Consider the following 19,815-nt stretch of genomic DNA (forward strand, 5'->3'; position numbering starts at 1 on the left):
CTCTATAGGATACTTTGACTGATATCCAGTGGAATAATTGCACTTTTATGCTCTGACTGCACTGAAAAAACCCAAAAATAATTTAATCATAACAAGTATTTTACTCTTATAGTTAGACTTCAAATCAAATTTTTATACCTTTTTTTTTTGTTATGACAAAAAGATTGCCAAAGAGGTGAGCGTATATGACTCATTTCAAGATTTTCCAGTGGGGTACGACATTTTCCACTTGTCAAGCAAAAGGTAACTCAATACAAGCCAGTATTTTCAGCTTGGGAGAAAGAAAGAGAAGATTTGAAGTCTCATTACCAAGCTGAAAGTCTTGTTAGGACAGTGCTTTTGCAGTGCGATATCCAGTGACCAGTGTACGATACCCTGGAGTGGCTTCGGTCAGGCTCGTCAGGCCAGAGGCTTTCAAATCACCCCAGCATCCCCCCGTCACTTATCTCCCAGTGTAACCCTATATACAGAAGATTATTTCTGCCCGGTCGGATGCATTTCTAAGTGGAAACCCTGAGCCATTTGTGCATATTTGCTAGATCTCCCCTGACAGCTGTGCTAATGTCTAGCACTTTGTCCTTTCCCCCAGTGCAGCTGTTCCTCCCAAACTTTTCCTGCAAACTTAATTACTCTGACCACACACAGCTCTGACAGGAATGTGTCCACAGACGGGCGGGTTTTAGCCTCTCTCACCGTGCGTCTCCCTCACCGGACCGGCGCTTTCCTGCGTGTTCTCACCCCACAAACCCCCGCGGTCTGCTGGGGCAACACGGGCGGGTTTTAGCTCACTCCGTGCGTCTCCCTCCCTGGACCGGCGCTTTCCTGCGCGTTCTCACCCCACAAACCCCCACGGTCTGCTGGGGCAACACGGGCGGGTTTTAGCCTCTCTCACCGTGCGTCTCCCTCCCTGGACCGGCGCTTTCCTGCGCGTTCTCACCCCACAAACCCCCGCGGTCTGCTGGGGGACCCCGGCGTGACCACTTACGAGCCCAGGCTGAACCTGGCCGGCGCTGATCCGAGTGCGAGTGGACTCCCGGAAGGGCGTTTGAGTCCGGTTTAACTTTACAGAGCACGCACGGGCGGTAAGAGGTCCAGGAGTACACAGCTTAGAGTTCAGAACATAATGTCACGAGTTTGACTGCGAGTGATTTGCAGTACGGTCAAGAAGGCTTTTTTGTGAGTCAAACGCGATAATGCTGGGCTGTGGGCAGTGAATCCCTCCCCGGCACTGTTGTTCATAATCATATGTGATTCAGGAGCAAAAAAAAAAAAGCGTTTAAATGGCCGTGGTTATTTAATCCTCATTGAAATGCTGAAATGTAGGTTGATTTGGGGGGAGGCCTTTGATGGTGGCTGTCGGAGCAGAAGTGGGTGAACACGCCCGCACTTTGGCTTTGGCCAGCAGCTTGGCCCCTGGTGGGGCCGGTCTTTGTTGTGAACCAGCTGGCTTTGATCTGCCGATGGTGTTCGCCGCATGCCTAGCTGCTCGCCACCGTTCCTCCTCTGCCGGCGTTATGCCTCTTTAAACGGCGTTACGTTTTCACAACGGCTCGCCCGGACGGCTTGTCCACCGCTGCTGTGCCCTTCGCCAAGGCCGCGCGATGTCAACGTCAGTCACCTGTCAGCCATTTTGTTAAAATCGCATATCTTAACATTTCGTCATGTTCACTTCAGTTCTCTGTATTATCCGTTCAGGTTTTTTTTTTTTTTTTTTTAATACGGTCATCAGTACTGCATTTGCTCTGATTTTGCACTGTTCGCAGGCATTTTAGTGGTTTTAATGACTTTTTGAATGTCACTTAATGGAAAACATGTATTTATAGGGAATGGTTAAATTGGAAAAAGATCTATTCTGCTACTGGATAACAACGTTCTATGTATTTCAGTAGCTGTCTTTGTTTGCTTGGCAAGGTAGCCGCTAACAGATACTAGTAATCCAGCACTAATAGTGATTTCATTACGATAGCTAGTGGTTTGAGGCAATCTACTTTTCCTTTCGCCTGAAATCAAAGCAGTGAACCGAAATGACAGATCCCAAGTGAAGGATAGGAGAGTCAGCCCTGCACAGTGGTGCAAACAATGCCACCGTCCTGCCTAGCAACAGTGTTACAGCCAGGTAGCCATAGCTACAGATTCTGTGTTCAATTCCAGTCTTTTTCCGTGTCTCAGACTGTGTACTTTTGAGGCGGGAAACGGAAGACGTAATTGACCGCGAGACTAGTTTGATGTCGTTAACCTATTTCACAGGACCGTCTGACAGTTTGTCAATTAATTCTCCGCCTTTGTGACATTGCAAAAAGAAAAAAAAAAAAACTTTAAAGGAATACATCTGTTGCTATTTTCAAGCAAAGCAATATTACCCTTAAACAACATATTACAGGGTGCTAATGGCTGGAGAAATATGGACAATTTTCAATGTCCCGCCTCGTTCCTGAAAATAGTGTCATTTTTCTGATAATTTCTTTTAAATTTCATGCTGCGGAGAATGACGGAGAAAGCTCCTCTCTCTCCACCTCCGATGGCCCTCTATCCCTCCATCCCTCTATCCCTCTATTTCGCTATCCCTTCATCCCTTTATCCCTCCATCCCTCTATCCCTCTATCCCTCATCCCTTTATCTCTCCATCCCTCCTCCATCTCTCCTCTATCCCTCCATCCCTCCATCTCTCCTCGATCCCTCCTCCTGGCTCCTCACACTCAGGGCGTGATACATTCAGCTCCCCCCCCTTTCCTTTATCGGAGGCTGGTCCTGAAATCTAATTAGCCTTTGCTCTGGTGGCAGGGGGAAACGGTGGCGGTGTCCGTAGTGCCCAGATGAAAATGGTTTGTAGCTGCGGGGCATTTTTTTTTTTTTTTTTTTTTTTTTTTTTTTTTTTTATATTTGTCATTTTATTTTCTGGGCCGACATAAATCAGCCCGGATTAGCAGCGGTCAGCTGGAAGGACTTGCGTTGTTTTTTTGTTATTTATTTGATTCCTCCAGCATTGTGGTGGAGTCGTCCTCTCGCCAGCTTGGCGTTGTGCTCGTGTCGTTTCCTTTGGGGAACACTTGGACCGCTGTGACAAGCCTGTCCATCTGGGTGCCCACTGCTGCAAAGCCAGGCTTCTGCCCCGGTGCACGGCTGCTCCAGATGTTTTCGCGCTTTTTCAGGGTCGTTTTTCTTCTTCTGTCCACCAGAGGGCGCTAGCTGTATCTTGGGGTATCTAAAATGTTGGAAGTGTCCACCTGTGGTTGTTCTGATGAATTTGATCCCACATAGAGAGTCCATATAATGTAGGCTGTTCAGGCTCATTTAGAAGAGGGACCTTTTTTCAGAAATGGTATAAAATTACCCGGAATATACAGAGCATGAGATGCGGGATTACCCTTAAGCTGTGCATGACAATGTCTCCCCTGGGTTCACGTCTTGGTGCGGAGCAGCGGATCGTCAGTAAAGCAAAGCTTCTCCGCGTGAAGCGAACCGGGTCACGTTCTTCAGTCCAAGTTACGGCAGGATCCCTCTCGGCATCACGGCACTCGTTTCAGATGGAGGGCAGCTTCCTGTCGTTGAGCTGTACTGTCCTCCGCGCCTCCATCTTCGATCTCTTGTTTTTGGAGCTGGTCGGCCCTGTAGCGTGCATTTTATTCCCTGAATGGCATGCTCTTGGCATCCTGGGAGGGCTAAGAGGTTGAATGTATTCCTGGTGTGAAGTGAATGGCGCATTATTAAATTGCTGCGGCATTAGAAATGGTCCGGGAGGCCAGATCTCCAGTAAACAGGCTCTTGGCTACCCTGCGGAGGCCCTGTTCCTCCTCCTCCTCCTCCTCAGTGGAAAATCGGCTGTGCCAGTTTCTCTGTCGTCTCCCCTCCCTCTCTCCCTCTCTCCCTCTCTCCCTCTCTCTCTCCCTCTCTCCCTCCCTCTCCCTCCCTCTCTCCCTCTCTCCCTCCCTCTCTCCCTCTCTCCCTCTCTCCCTCCCTCTCTCTCTCTCTCTCTCTCTCCCTCTCCCTCTCTCCCTCTCTCCCTCCCTCCGCACATTCCCAGCCTCCATTTCACCCTCATCATATCACAAAGACATGCCTGAGCCGACTCCCTTCAGAAACATGAATCTTATCTCTTCAGCTGTCTTTCCAGGCTTCAACAATGGGCACTCTTTTTCCCTGGGCGCTCCTCCTGTAGTCCACTCGAACAATGAGACTCTTTATTCCGCCAACCCTGCCAAGTCCCCCGCACCCCCCCCCCCTCCCCTCCCTATTTTTTATTTTTTTTTAGTTTTGAGTTTTTCTTCATTTCAAAAGGCCATTTTAGTCATTCCATCCTTCCTCACATGTCTATTATAAGGGTGGCCCTCGAAGGGAAGGGGGATCTCATCCTCTCGTTTGCTTAAAAACCCCTCTGGAAACCCTCACTGTCCCTTGCCAGACCATAATCAGGCCTAATCGATAGGTGAGGTTCCTAGCACCTGCTTCACCTGTGTCCATTATCCATTTTCTCCTTTTTTTTTACTGCAGTGATGTTTAGCATGTTTTTTTTCTTTCTTTCCTGCATAGCTTCCCTAAAAGCAGTTGAAATAATTAGTTTTCTAATTTCTTTCGGTAGCATTACATTTTAGCATATTACGGTGTCTCTTTGAGGGCAATATTATAATACATAGTTATGTCACCTGGTGCTAAGCCCATTGACAATTGTTTTAATTTTTTTGTAAAGCTGTGCACTTTTCATTATTTTTACATTTTAATTTACAGGTAATTTAATCAAGAGCATAATGGTGGTCTTCCCTATGTGTATATTAGCAAAATTGAATGTTTTACAAAGTTAAAGATTAAGCCATTTTAAACCAATTAAGCCACATTATTGATCTCCTGTGAGTGGCGAGGGAGGAATCAATGTTCCATACATGCTGACGGTCTTTCTTTATGGCCAGTCAAACGCTTTATGAGGAAATGCTGTGGGCGCAAATCCCCCTTCTGCGCCCAATCGCTGGGATTTCTTTTCTCCTTCCACAAACAATGCCCCTCTTACAGACGCCAAGGGGGGAATGAATAGAGGTAGGGAGAGGAGGAGGAGGAGGAGGAGGTAGCGGCAAGTCAAGGAGAAGGGGAGGAGAGAGGGAGAGAGAGGGAGAGAGAGGGAGAGAGAGGGAGAGAGAGAGGGAGAGAGAGGGAGGTGTGAAAAGCCTGTTTGGTGAAGGCCTGTGAGTGTTAATGAAACGGTGGTCCAGGGGATTTTTCCTGGGCTTTCTGCACGGGAGTCATTCTCTGGTCATGACGCCAATGTGGTCGGCCTGTCGAGGGCTTTCAGCTGCTGGTGTCCACCGCTGTACGTGGCATGGCAGTATTGCTGGTGTTCACGTGGCATGGCAGTATTGGTGGTATTCACTGCTGTAAGTGGCATGGCAGTATTGGTGGTATTCACGTGGCATGGAAGTATTGGTGGTATTCACTGCTGTAAGTGGCATGGCCGTATTGGTGGTATTCACTGCTGTAAGTGGCATGGCCGTATTGGTGGTGTTCACCGCTGTACGTGGCATGGCCGTATTGGTGGTATTCACTGCTGTTAGTGTGGCATGGCAGTATTGGTGGTATTCACTGCTGTTAGTGTGGCATGGCCGTATTGGTGGTATTCACTGCTGTAAGTGTGGCATGGCCGTATTGGTGGTATTCACTGCTGTAAGTGTGGCATGGCCGTATTGGTGGTATTCACTGCTGTAAGTGGCATGGCAGTATTGGTGGTATTCACTGCTGTAAGTGGCATGGCAGTATTGGTGGTATTCACTGATGTAAGTGTGGCATGGCAGTATTGGTGGTATTCACGTGGCATGGCCGTATTGGTGGTATTCACGTGGCATGGCCGTATTGGTGGTATTCACGTGGCATGGCCGTATTGGTGGTATTCACGTGGCATGGCCGTATTGGTGGTGTTCACTGCTGTACGTGGCATGGCCAGTGTTGCCGCCATTGTTTTGCAGTTGAGTTTTTTTTATTTTTGGGAGGGAGGTCTCTGGTGGGCGTACTGTACCCCCAAACATCGTAACAAGTTTTAAGTATTCCGACCACTATCTGTCTCCATATTTGTGTCAACTCAGCCCGTGTTTTTTTAATCACAATTTTGTATGTTGTGGTTTTTGTACATGAAATTCTCATGTTATTTAAACTAAGCAAACTAGACTTACTTAAACCCTTGCTTTATGCATGCTTTGTTTACATGTTTACGTGGATTAATGGTAAATGCCCAATAATGAACAATAATGAATTACGTTTCATGAACGTAGTACAACTCCCTTACTCCATCGTAACGCAAAATGAGTTTCACTCCAGTGTTTGTTCTTTGTGTACATTTGAGATCAAAACATTTGCCTCCATTGATGGTTTTCATGTCGCGAATGGTTGCCCAACCGCATGAAATCAATATCAGTTTAAGTAACTTAATGTAGCTGAACCTCAAGAAGCAATTAACAGCACATCTGCATTTAGACCAGTAATTTCTAAACGTAGAATGCCTTTAGAAGTTCTTACCTCAGTCTGCTGGGCTTCAGTAGCTTAAGAGTCATGTGCTGTGTCATCTCCTTCCAGAACAAAATGGCCACCGTACATTATGCACACGCAATTGATCGCATCCTCGAATGCACTTATTTGTTCAGCTTTGCTTTTAATTGAGTTAATTAACTTAGTAGTGCCTCCCAACAATTTCAGGTAATTTCATTAGACAAAATAAAGCAAAACCAGAAAACCTGAAACATCGAGTAATGTGAAAAATGAAGTAATATGAACTCTACTGCTTTTTAATTTGTGAGTGTAAACATCTATATGTGGATTGGGTGAAAATTCTAACCATATGCAGATTTTCTTTCCTGTTTGGCCAACTACTTATTTAATTTCAATATAACACATTTCTTTATGTAAACTAAACTGCTAGTATTTAAGTACATGTCTCCGCCATTTTCCACTGTATGCCTGCTTAACATCCATTGTCATGATGACGACAACACTAGCAATACACTGAGTAGTGTTAAACCTTTCGTTTTTAAGTACACCCTAGCTTTTCCTAATCGTACATAACTGTGTACACACGACTACCAAGAAACATAGGTTTCAGGTGAAGATCTGACGATTGTCTTACGGTCAACATAACCTGACATCTCTAGTTGTAATGATGCACTTTTATTATGTTAAATGAACATAAAATATGTATGTTATAGAACTAGAAATGGGAAATTTTGTCATTTGAGCGAAAAACATAGGTCTCTAAAAGTCCTCACACAGGATGAGTATTTGGGTCAATTGCGCATGAACTGTGTATGTTCATATTACGGTCTGGAACATTTGTGTGGGGTACTCTTCATGTTTTTGTGTCATGGGTGATTAGTATTTATAGTGTGCCTCTAACCCCATTGGCCCACGTTCACCTCCGGGCCCTGAAAGGTGTTTTAATGCCGTCGCGCGTTGAGACGCACGTACCGTAAGGGGGTACACCTGCTCGTGTCAGTAATGTGCGCTGCGCTTTTAGTGCAGCGGGAAGACAATTTGGCTGTAATTCTCGGGTTTCAGATTTGATTCCCTGGTGGGAAAAGGAAATGGAGTCTGCAGTAGTCTGCTGGCAGCCCTAGTGCTCTGTAAATCACTGATTTATTACTCCTGTATCTTTTCTCTCTCTTTAATTCCCAGGTGACGCGCTACCTTTGTACCCTTAGGATAGGTACTTAATCTGAATTTCTTTAGAGAATTTCTATCAATATGAGTGGGTTGTATGCATAATAAACTAATCCAAGAAACATGTATGTATGTATATATTTTTAAAAAAAGAAAAAGAGCAGTAGAGTTAACTGACTAGGCCTGCTTACATCACCTTCATTTACTCCTGTATGAGCAAACTCACATCAATTTTATTAAATGGCTGAATTAATACAACTAGCTAACAACATTTCTCTGTTAGTCTGTGTTCTAGCTAGCTATTCTTAGTTATCTGCAGCCACGTATCTTCTGAGGTCAACATTTCTTTAAACGACTTGTAACATGTAGACTGTGTATTTTTATGTCTAATGCCTCCTACCTTCTTTATAAATCTGTCAAGGCTTAATAAGAGGAAGAATAGCTCTCTTGTCTTGGTTTGTTGTTTATGCTGTTGTTTATGGACATCATCGACAGTTCAGAAGAGGAAAATGGAGGATGGTCTGTAAAAATCATGAGATGAATAAGTTTCAGTAGAGATTGTGGATAGTTGGTGTGTTTAGCGGGTGCAAAGGTAAGGGTTAGGAATATTGTAAATATTACTTTTGAGATCAAGCGTGCCTCTGTAGCTGTTGCATTTATCAGATGTCTTGCAGGACTTTTAGCCTACTTAGTTGAGCAATATAGTTTTTTTGTAAATAGTCTACCCTGTGTATATTGTGATTACGTCCACATACATCTGATTTTGTGTATTGTTTATATGTATTCGATATGCTACATTAGTAAGTGTATTATTTGAAGGAGATATTGTTCTTTTGTAAAGGTTAATGTTGCACTTTGGCTACAGCTAAGAGTTGAAAAGTGATGGTTACCCGTAACTTTTGGGTAGATTAATGATCCACGGTCCCATCATACCTTTTCCTCTGTAGGTTTTTCCTGAATGCGGATACACTACATGACATTACATTACATTGCATTAGTGGCATTTGGCAGACGTACAGTTGATTAGACTAAGCAGGAGACAATCCTCCTCCGGCTGTGCGGATCTTACTGTGGCTACACCGGGGATCGAACCGCCGACCTTGCGGGTCCCAGTCACGTACCTTAGCCACTACACGACAGGCCGCCAGTTTTAAATGGCGGAGCCGCGTCGTCCTCACGTTTTCCGAAAGGTCAGTTTTAACGTGGCGATATTCACGGGGTGAGCTACGGTGTGCGTCGTATCGGCCGCGACTCTTTAATCCACCCATTACGCCCGCTTTATACGGATCGCGACGTTGGGAAGGCCCCGACGCCGTTCATCAGACGTGTGCGGCGTGTGGTTTATGGAGATGATTACGGGCGCCTCGCCTTAATCATTAACGGGCTTTGTTCGGTGGGGAAAGGAGCGGAAGACCGGGCAGATGTGGGCAGAGTGCTCAGTAGTGGCTGGTGTTTAGAAATATCACAGTCGTCAGGTTTATCGTGGAATGGCTGCTCCGATTCAGAGAAATGAACACGGCGGGGGGGCGGAGCCGAGGGGCTGAGGAGCGCCGTGATTGGAGGAGTCGACCCCGCTCTTTTATCCCAGGGGGCGGGGCCCAGGAGCTCACGAGCGCCATGATTGGAGGAGTCGACCCCGCTCTTTTATCCCGGGGGGCGGGGCCCAGGAGCTCACGAGCGCCGTGATTGGAGGAGTCGACCCCGCTCTTTTATCCCAGGGGGCGGGGCCCAGGAGCTCACGAGCGCCATGATTGGAGGAGTCGACCCCGCTCTTTTATCCCGGGGGGCGGGGCCCAGGAGCTCACGAGCGCCGTGATTGGAGGAGTCGACCCCGCTCCTTTATCCCAGGGGGCGGGGGGGTGGGGCCCAGCGGCTCAGGAGCGCCGTGATTTGGAGGAGTCCACCCCGCTCCTTAATCCCAGGACTCCCCCAGTGGAGGCTGTGTGTGCTGGTTAGCGCATTAATGATCAATCGCTGAAGCATCAGCACTACATAATTTATTAACCAGGGTTTATTAACCGCAACATTAACTGGTGGAGGAGGGGGCAGGGGTGGAGCGGTGGACCAGCGGGGAAGATCAGAGGAGGTTTTTTTAAAAAAAATCCTCATAACTGTATGAAGGTGTTTATTCTCTCTGCTGCTGTGACTGCGCGGTCTCGGTGAAGCCACACCCGTGTGTCTCGGTGAAGCCGTGTCTCTCGGTGAAGCCGTGTCTCTCAGTGAAGCCGCGCCCGTGTCTCTCGGTGAAGCCGCGCCCGTGTCTCTCGGTGAAGCCGCGCCCGTGTCTCTCGGTGAAGCCGTGTCTCTCGGTGAAGCCGTGTCTCGGTGAAGCCGTGTCTCTCGGTGAAGCCGTGTCTCGGTGAAGCAGTGCCTCGGTGAAGCAGTGCCTCGGTGAAGCCGTGTCTCTCGGTGAAGCCGCGCCCGTGTGTCTCGGTGAAGCCGTGTCTCTAGGTGAAGCCGCGCCCGTGTCTCTCGGTGAAGCCGTGTCTCTCGGTGAAGCCGTGTCTCTCGGTGAAGCCGTGTCTCTCGGTGAAGCCGCGCCCGTGTCTCTCGGCCTGTAATGAGCAGGCCTCGTGCGCCCGCGCTCAGTGCCACAGTCTTCCACCGCGCGCTGTGTGCAACATTTTAATCAGCCGGCCTCCGGCTCCTCGCTCCTGCTCCCGTTTTGCACAGCTTCGCGGCTTCGCCCTGTCAGAAACCGCCACAAATCTCCGCGCCTCGCCAGACCAATATTGCACCCTGCTTTTTTTTTTTTGCTTTTTTTTTTTTTGCTGAGCCTAAGAAACCTCCGGTGCGGTGACAGCTAGTTTTGCACTTCAGTCCTGCATTTTTCTCGCCTGGTTGACAACCTAAAAAGTGGAAAGGGAAGGCAAGCTGTTGATTGATAATGTTAAAAACCCCCCCCGCCCGTGTCAAGCGCCGGTGCGGATCTGGCGCCCCGGACTCCCTTCCCCCCGCGCCTTCGTGTTCGTCTCCCCCCCGATCGCTCAGACGAGATTCAGCGCCCGGGGAGCGTCAGCTGACGACGGGCACACGCGCGGGACGCTGGCGTCAGACGGGCGGCGAAATCACTTCGGGGCGCACTGACTCAGAGCCGAGCGAGGGCTGTCCTAATTTGGGAAAGGGGAAGGTGAGCCCCTCAGCCGACTCTTAAAGGGGGGGGGGGAACTTCACCCCCCCTCCCCCCCCGACGGCTCGGGATTCACAAACGAGGCGTGTCGGTTATAATTAAGAGCCGCTTCTCGGGAGTGCGAGCGCAGGAGAGCTGGGCAGGAGGGGAATTCGCAAATGGAGTCTGTTAATTATTCTGTTAAATTCACTAAAGCCTGCAAATGAGCGCAGGCCTTCTAATTCTACTTCTACGACCTCTGGATAAAAAAAACGGGCGCCGACGATCGATCGATAAATTGTGAAACGCAAAATTCTAAATGATTTCAAGCGGCTGGATACTATCGGCACATATTTTTCATACTGCAGTAGAATGCTCTTGGTGTGGCAATTAGATGGCCTTTTCATTTTCAGGGGATAGAGTAGAATACGATGTAAGCTGTAACGTCTCGGAAGCATTTATGTATGTTTACACCAGACCTGAATTGCTTGTGTAATATACGGAGGCACACAATCTGTAATCGTTCGCATATCGTGCGTTCTTCCCTAAATGGCGACACTACCACTAGCATTCATTGTGTTTTAAATGTGTTGTTGTTCTTTGCAGTTTGCTGGTGAGCAGGCATATACTGTTAAGTGCACTTAAATGGACAGTGGAGAAATCAATTTCCACCTACTGCTTTTTTTCAGGCTTTAATGGCTGCCTATGGCACCCCCCACCCCCCCACTCCCTAGATTTCATCTCCACACGAGCCTTCAAAGCAGAAGCCAGTGGCTCTACAGACGCATGAACATCCACCAGTACCTGAGAAGTTAGCCGTGCCCAATCTCCCTTTCAGGAAGCTGCCACTCTACTAAATTGAGGGGAAATAAAAGTGACTGCACTCTCTGAGAAAGGGTTCCTGGGCCGGCCTCCGCAGGGGGACCGTTTTTATTCCTTTATGGAACCCTGTGTGGTAGGTGTGAGAAGTGTCAAAGCTTCCCGGACCCAACCCGTTTTGTCTGACAAAGAAGCTTTGAGCTAGACGGAGATCCTCTATGGAGACGCAAAGGAGCCTTTCCGAATCCTTTAATCTGAGAGTGTGGGAGAGAGAGAGAGAGAAAAAAGAAAAAAAAAAAGTTTTTTGAGTACAGGTGCCTTCTGCGGTAGACGCAGCGTTCCCTGTGTAATTTTAGATCTGATTTACTGTGAAGTCGTGTTGTATTTGTAGTTGTCTTTGCTGATTTGTTTCGTGCGGCATAAGTCGTACTGTACGTCGCGTTCTGCCTTCTGCAGCATGAACTCCTTACACTACATTTCTCGCTTTTAAATTTGTGTCAAGAAGCGTTAAGCATGACTCGTCGTGTCGTCATTGTTCGATGGGCACGAACGTTAGCGCTGTAGAACATGCTGGATCTTAACTGCACAGACCAATTCTGTCGCATTGGAGTTACTGTCCCGTATTTTGGGGCTGGTGTGAGATTTTGCGTCCCCTGCTTGTATTGGCAGTCTTTTACTGTGTCTTGGTTTTAGCGGTATTTTTCCTGGGGGACGGTACTGTCCCCTTTTTGTGCATGCGCTGAGCTGGGTGACGGGCTTGTTTTCCACCTTTAACCTTGATACAAGTATGTTTCTTCAGCAGGTAGATTTCCCAGCTACCTTCTTTACATAACTTGTGCTGACAAAGTGGTTGTTAATTGATGTTGACTGAGACTGTGTTGAACCTACACATTTAACAGTATCCTCTCCATGAGTACATTATTGTGTGTGTGTGTGTGTGTGTGTGTGTGTGTGTGTTCAGACTGCTCTCTGACCAGGCACAGAATGAGTTAAATCGCCCTGGAAAAGACCACAAATGTGAGGGGGGAAAATAGGAAATATTGTGGTGCTGTTGCATTGTGCAGATTTAATATGCATGCTATTACATTGAATTATTTTTATTCCTTCATTGACTTGCACTATAAAAGTATGCTTTTTTTTTTTGTGTGTGTCTGTACTGGAAAGTGTATTGGTTTCTTATTTTCTTTTTCTTCGCTTTCTCCCCAGATCACCGAGGCGGGTAAGGATGTTTTGCCATCATGGCTGCACTGGGACCTGGACAGCCTTACCCTGCAGGGCATTCCTCTGGAGGCCGACAAGGGTGTCCACTACATCTCCGTGTCCCCGGCTGAGTCCAACGCCACAGGGAGCCCGCCCTCCCCTGGCCCCGAGGTGTTCTCCATAGAGGTGCACCCGGAGGAGCACGCGGACTCCGACCCCATGCAGGTCGCCCTCCAGTCCTCCAGCAATGAGGTCCCGCCCTTCATCTGCGGCAACGAGGAGGCGGTCACGGTCCTCACGGTCATCCTGGACGCGGACCTGACCAAGATGAGCGCCGGGCAACGCGTGGAGCTCCTCACCAGGATGAAGAAGTTCTCGGGCGTGGGCCTGCAGCACATGAAGATCCTGCCGGTGGTGAACAACCGGCTCTTCGACATGTCGGCGTTCATGGCCGGCCCGGGCAACGCCAAGAAGGTGGTGGAGAACGGCGCGCTGCTGTCGTGGAAGCTGGGGTGCGCCCTGGACCAGAGCAGCGTGCCCGACATCAGCAGCGTTCAGGCGCCCGCCAAGGAGGGCACCATGTCCGCCCAGCTGGGCTTCCCCGTGGTGGGCTGGCACATCGCCAACAAGAAGCCGCACGTCGCCAAACGCGTTCGGCGGCAGCTGAACAACACCCCGACCCCCGTGCCCTCCGTGCTGCCGCCCACCACCTACCCCGAGCCCCCGGTGCGCATCGTGCCCACGCCCACGTCCCCGTCCATCGCGCCCCCCACCGAAAGCTCCGCCCCGCCCGTGCGCGGCCCCGTGCCGCTGCCGGTGAAGCCCACCATCCGGACGAGAGACTCCATCGCCCAAACGCCCACCCTGGGGCCTCCCCTGCCCACCAGGGTCATGGACACCACCAGCACCGTCGCCATCCAGGCCACCGTCACCAGGCCGGTGTACGTGGAGGCCACGGCGACCCCCACCCCTGCCACCACCACCCGAAGGCCCAAGACCTCCACCTCCACCAAGAAGCCCAGGAAGCCCAAGACTTCCACCCCGGCACCCAGGGACACCAGGACCACCGCCCGGCCGGCCAAGCACACCACCCCGTCGCCTGCGCTGCCTATCCCCGGCAATCATCCCCCGGTCCTGCGCAACCCCATCGACAAGGTCAACACCTTCATCGGCACCTACTTCGAGGTGAAGATACCTGCCGACACCTTCTTCGACGAGGAGGACGGCACCACGGACAAGCTGCGGCTGACCCTGCGGAAGAACCACCGGGAGGTGGCTGTGGAGGGCTCCTGGATCCAGTTCAACAGCACCAGCCAGCTGCTGTACGGCATGCCGGACCGGGCGCAGGAGGGCCTGCACGAGTACTTCATGCAGGCCACCGACAAGGGCGGTCTGAGCGACACGGACGCCTTCGAGGTCCGGGTCAACCGCTGGCCCACCAACCACAAGCCCCCGGTCCTGTTCAGCGTGCGCTTCCAGGGGGAGCCGCGCACGGTCACCAACGACATCCACAAGAAGATCCAGCTGGTGAAGGACCTGGCGCTCTCGCTGGGAGACCGCAACAGCAGCACGGTCACCCTGAGGAACATCACCAAGGGCTCCATCGTGGTGACGTGGACCAACAACTCCCTGCAGCAGGACCCGTGTCCCCGAGAGCAGATCCAGGCGATGAGTGACAAGATATCGGGTCCCGACGGCCGGCCTTCCAAAGAATTCACGGAGTACATGGAGCCTAACTTTAAGCCCATCAATATCAGCATCACGGGCACGGGCAGCTGCAGCAGGTACGTGTTCGTGCCCCCGGCGGAGATCGACGAGGAAGCCCCCCCCGCGGTCACGCCCGCTCTGGGCACCGGGCGGCAGAGCTCGGACGACGTGTACCTGCACACTGTCATCCCCGCCGTGGTGGTGGCGGCCATCCTGCTGATCGCCGGCATCATCGCCATGATCTGCTACCGCAAGAAGCGCAAGGGCAAGCTGACCATCGAGGACCAGGCCACCTTCATCAAGAAGGGCGTGCCCATCATCTTCGCCGACGAGCTGGACGACTCCAAGCCCCCGCCCTCCTCCAGCATGCCTTTGATCCTGCAGGAGGAGAAGCCCCCGCTGCCCCCGCCGGAGTACCCCAACATGGCCAGCCCCGAGACCACGCCCCTCAACCAGGACCTTTTGGGAGAATACACGGCCCTGCGGGACGAGGACCCCAACGCGCCCCCTTACCAGCCCCCGCCACCCTTCACCACCCCCATGGAGGGCAAGGGCTCTCGCCCAAAGAACATGACCCCCTACAGATCCCCGCCACCTTACGTGCCCCCCTAATGTTCACCCTCGCCTCCGGCCGGGGAGGAGAAAGGGACGTCTTGGGTTCCACGCCAGTGTTGTCTGTCTGGGGGAATGAGGGGGTTTGGGAAACGGGGGCAGGGGGAAGGATTCTACGGCATGGAGTGAGCGAGTGGGGAGGTGGCAGGATGGGGGTGGGGTGGGTGGGTCCGCTGGAAATGGGGGGAGGAAGGGAAGGAAAGTAGGTCCTCACCTGTAAAGGGTCTCCATGGTGACCTTCTGCAGTCTCACGTGCTTTGGCTACACGAGCTGAACAGCTACTGAGGGAGATACTCCCTCCTGCCCAACGCTTTCCTTTTCGTCTTTATCGGTTTTCTTTTTTTCTTTTTCTTTCTTTTTTTTTTTTTTTGACTGACTTCAAATCAAACTCTACTTGCCTAACAGCGTTCTTTTATCTTCTGAACTCTTTTCTTTTAAATAATACAAGCAGACAATAAAGCAGACTGCGGGGCTGCAAAGTTTTTTGTTAAAGAGAGAGAGAAAAAAAAAAATCACATAAGGGAAAAAATAATAAAGAAACAAATACCACCAGGAACCTGGACAGCCCTGCCGACAGCGCTGGGGTTGGTTTTTTGAATCAATAAGTTTTGCCTTTTAACACTAATTGTACTGTTTTTATCCTTATTCACGTGTCTAGCTAAAAACGATCATAACAATTAGCCTAAAAATGTAAAAAGAAAGGAAAAAAAATATGTTTCAGTTAATCCACTCTATATCTGAACGATCTGCTAGATTGTATTTTATTTTTATTTTTGGGGGGGAGGGGGATAAGTACCATACTGAAATAACCTGCAGGAAACCAGTTTTTACCCCAAAAATGAAATTGTGCATATGTTCAGGGCAAGGACTTGCACATGGTTTCCACCAACACATTTCTTCTGCTATCACATGAGGTATCGGAGATTTGACAGAGAGGTGTTGTGCCTATGGCAGGAGAGGTCGTGAGCCGTTTGCCCTCAAGAGTAGCAGCCCCCATAAATATTTACAAAATCTGCGCTTTTCCCACAAAACTGCTATTCCTAAACTTCATTCTTAATTTCATTGCCGTATGAAGATAATGCCACGCCATTTTCTTCATCTTTATCTGGCATTGCAACGAGTGTCTTGTACATAATGGTGTGCCTGTGACAATAAATAATTATATTGATATTTTTTAAGAAGTCGTGAGCCCATAAAGTCTGTGTAGACGGCATATAGAGGGGGAAAGCTCTCCTGCAGTTTATTTTAGTTACGGGGTGATTATTTTTTTATGTAGTGATGCTCTTGTTCTCACGTTTAAAAAGAAAGATCATTCAGATTATATCGGTGTTGGCGATCTGTCTGCCATTCGGAAGTTGTGATTCCCACAAGAGAAACGAGAACAATGCCATAAGCTAATGGGAGTTTAATGAGCAAAATCGGTAAATACAAATAAAAAAGGGTATAGAAACCTCAATCTAATTTTTTTACAAAGTTTTTGATACAGCCTCAAATTGTTTTATTAAAAATAAATGAATAGTGTATTGCGATTTGTAAAAGCATAGCTTAGTAGAGAACTGATTCAGTATATGTATATTATTTTCTCATGGGTCACTTTTTTTTCTTTTTTTTGTTCCCCTCTAAATTGAAATTTGTTGGACGTCCCATATCCATTGTAATCTTTTTCTTTCTTTCTTTTTTCCTCCTGATCACTTGTTTTTTTGGACAGTTAAGATGACTCACTTTATATGTTGTTTTTTTTTTTTTGGTTGTTTTTTTCTTTGAATGTGACCCTTTGCAATAATGTTAGGTGTGGTGGAGTGATGGGTAGATTGTGCAGGCGAGACAGGATGGTGAGCTGTCTAATGGCAGCTGGTGATGCCGGGTTTTCTGTAATCTGCATTTGCACAGGGACGGACCGTTTGGACTGGGGTAACGGTGTCAGTGCTTAACGCTAAACGATCCAACGACTAACCTAGCGTAGTGTCTCCATGTAATGGAGAAGAGTTGACCTTTTACGCTACACACATATATACTATAAAATATAGATTTATTTTTTAATCAATAAGCTTGGGTTATAATCTATTTTAAAATGCTTCCATTTACCATGCGTTGATTTATCAATATTCAAGTCCACTGAGTTTTTTTTAATTTTATTTTTAATTGCACCCTGGTTTGTCTGCTCTTTTGAAGCCCTTACAGGTGTTTACGCGGTTAATCTGTCTTTCATACTGACCCCTTCTGTCAAAAGGAAGACTACTTTAAAATAAAAAAAATTAAAAATTTACAAAACCTCTGCAAGTAAGAACTACTAAATGGTAAACAAAAAAAAACAAAAAAAAAATAGAAAGAAAAGAAAAAAAAAAAGGAAAAAAATCTGTGAAATGGGTGTTCCTGTCCAGTATTTCACTACAGCGTCCAGAGGAGATGTTACTGTCCCGATCCCGGCTTCCCTGGTGCTAATGGTGCGCAGTGGGATCTTAGCTCTGGAGTCCTGGCTGTGAGGTTGGCGTAGAGAGGGGCTGAGGCGGACCGGAGAGTAACGCGGTGCGGGTTCGACATCGTTTAGCGGCCGTCACGCGTGGTGCTCCAGCGGTGGGCCTGGTCCAGCGGGGTCCTGATCAGGGACCCGGGGCGCCCACGTCAGTATCCCAGCACCGTGACAGCGAGTGTTATTATTTTGTAAGTGGCCTTGTGTATTCCTAATGCAACAACTGTATTCTTCAGTGCGTCACGCAGTTCAGACTCACTGACTGTCTACCACAACTCACTCAAAACAAATGACATACCATATGATTTTGGAAAGATTTGAGTTGGAGAAACCAAAGATGTAAATTTAAGAAAAAAAAAAAAAAAAATGGCAGTCTTCAAATGTTTTATTGCTACACTGTACGAGGAAGGGACTTGAGGTAGTCGCTGTGTGTGTTCTTTTCTGGAACGTCCTATACCTTAAAATGCACATTACTCCAGCGGTTGCTGTGGCAGTTACTGCAGTGGAATTTAAAACCCCCCCCCTATCGTGTTCACACTCTTTTTTCTGCGCCTCTATTCTGAAAATGTCCAACACTGAAGAATACAGCGAACAGCAGACCTCCATATTTTTTCTACAGCAGAAGGCCAGTACAGCACAAATATCAAGAGCAGTTGAATCTGTCACTCACTTGTGAGGTAGCTTGCTTCCTGGAACTAGCGACAGGTTGGATTATGCGTCATACTAACTTTTTTTTTTTTGTTTGTTTGTTTGTTTGGTGTTTTTTTTTTTTTCTTCCCATTTATTTTTATGTTGCCTATAGAAATATAGGGATTGGTGTCAAATCATATCAGCCTTACTTCTGTCTCTGCAGTACTCAGGCCTCCGATGGGGCTGCTTCTGTTTTCATTGCAGTAGAAGGTAGCTTTTTTTTGTTGCCCCCGCCTTTGGGATAAACTAGTCCTTATAACTGGAATGTTGAGGATATTATCATTTGTATGAAGTGAGAAAATATTAATAAGGTAGATTTATTTTATAAGTGTTTTCTGTGGTACAGAAAGTTTTCTTGGGATCCCATTTTGTTTTCTTTTGCATTTTTGCATTTTTACTTGCGCCCCCGCCCCCAACCCCCCCCCCCCGCCCACGCCCCCACGCCCCCCTGCCCACAGCAGTGTGCTTGCATGACCTCATGGCGGTACACAGCCTGGCCCTTACAGTGCAGTACGGGAGGAGCTTATTGGCTCTTCACATAACAAATCAAGTGAGCAAACAAGACCCGAAACCTCAAAAGAGACCAGAGGAAGAGGTTGTCCTAGCAACAGTGAGGGAGGTCGGGAGGGGGGGGGGGGCCGGGGGTGAGGGAGTGGGAGAGAGAGAGCGAGAGAGAGAGGGAGGGAGTGGGAGAGAGAGAGCGAAAGAATAACAAAACACAAATTGCTCATACTTTGGGAAGCTGGATTTTTGTCCATTAACGTGGCAACTTCAACCTAAAAAAAACAGGGGGTTCACATGAATGCTCAAGTAAAGAATAATACAAAAAATGCATTAAAACAATGCATTTTTTCTTTTTACTGTTTTTAATAGCATTGTTTTATTTATGCTACTAGACACTGTATGTTGAAATCTTGTATTAAAAAAGTGTTTTCACCAAATATTGCGACACGCTTCCTTATTTTTTCTGGTTCCTTGTGGTGTCTGAATCTCAGAAACCCAATGTTTAGGCATGGGAAACTGGGAATGGGAAATCACAGAAATCAATGTAGTCTTGCAAGAAAAATTTCACAACTTAAAATCTAATGCCTATTCCTACAAAGAATGCATGATTGTGAAGTCCTCCTTGAGAAACTACAGCATTGCCTTACTTGGGAAAATAAAATTACTCTTCATTTTCACCCGTTTTGTAGCTTCGTGTACACATTATTATTTCATTCATCAGCACTGAGAGTCATTTTTCACTTTAACCCTTTCAGTGCCGAGCCCAGTATCAAGTGGCTCCACCCAATTCCCGAGGGCTTTTGGCTTTGGTTGAGGAAATTTTAGCGAGGTTGACATTTAACTCTGTAGCTCTTTATTCAGGCCATTTCGAGCTTCTCAATAGTTCTTTGTCTACTTTCCTCTTCCCACTTATGCTGTAAATCCTTCAAAATCTTCATTTTTGCTGCCACTATCAAATGCGCTCGCTTAACTTTGTTTTCGCAAAATACGAAGGAAACTTGTACGGGAGCGCGCCTTGAATTTAGTGTGAGAAACATACCTCAAGGCTTCGTCTATTGGTTAGAATACAATAGGGCTC

At 48.1% G+C, this 19,815-nt stretch overlaps 1 protein-coding gene and 1 long non-coding RNA gene across 4 annotated transcripts in view; both read left to right on the plus strand.

Moving 5' to 3' along the window:
- Window positions 1-15,201, plus strand: part of dag1 (dystroglycan 1) — a 48,924-nt gene extending 33,723 nt beyond the window's left edge. For all 3 annotated transcript variants that reach the window (XM_061220107.1, XM_061220108.1, XM_061220110.1), the window contains exon 3: window positions 12,761-15,201. In XM_061220107.1, coding sequence (XP_061076091.1) covers window positions 12,761-15,073 — 2,313 coding nt within the window. In that variant the 3' untranslated portion in view covers window positions 15,074-15,201. The remainder of the gene's footprint in view (window positions 1-12,760) is intronic.
- Window positions 15,202-15,257: 56 nt separating this feature from the next.
- Window positions 15,258-19,174, plus strand: LOC133109956 (uncharacterized). Its single transcript, XR_009704802.1, has 2 exons — window positions 15,258-18,852; window positions 18,887-19,174. It is a non-coding gene; the product is annotated as an uncharacterized LOC133109956 (long non-coding RNA).
- The last annotated feature ends 641 nt before the right edge of the window (window positions 19,175-19,815 follow it).

This window comes from Conger conger, chromosome 14 (genome assembly GCF_963514075.1).
Source record: "Conger conger chromosome 14, fConCon1.1, whole genome shotgun sequence".
Taxonomy (NCBI): domain Eukaryota; kingdom Metazoa; phylum Chordata; class Actinopteri; order Anguilliformes; family Congridae; genus Conger; species Conger conger.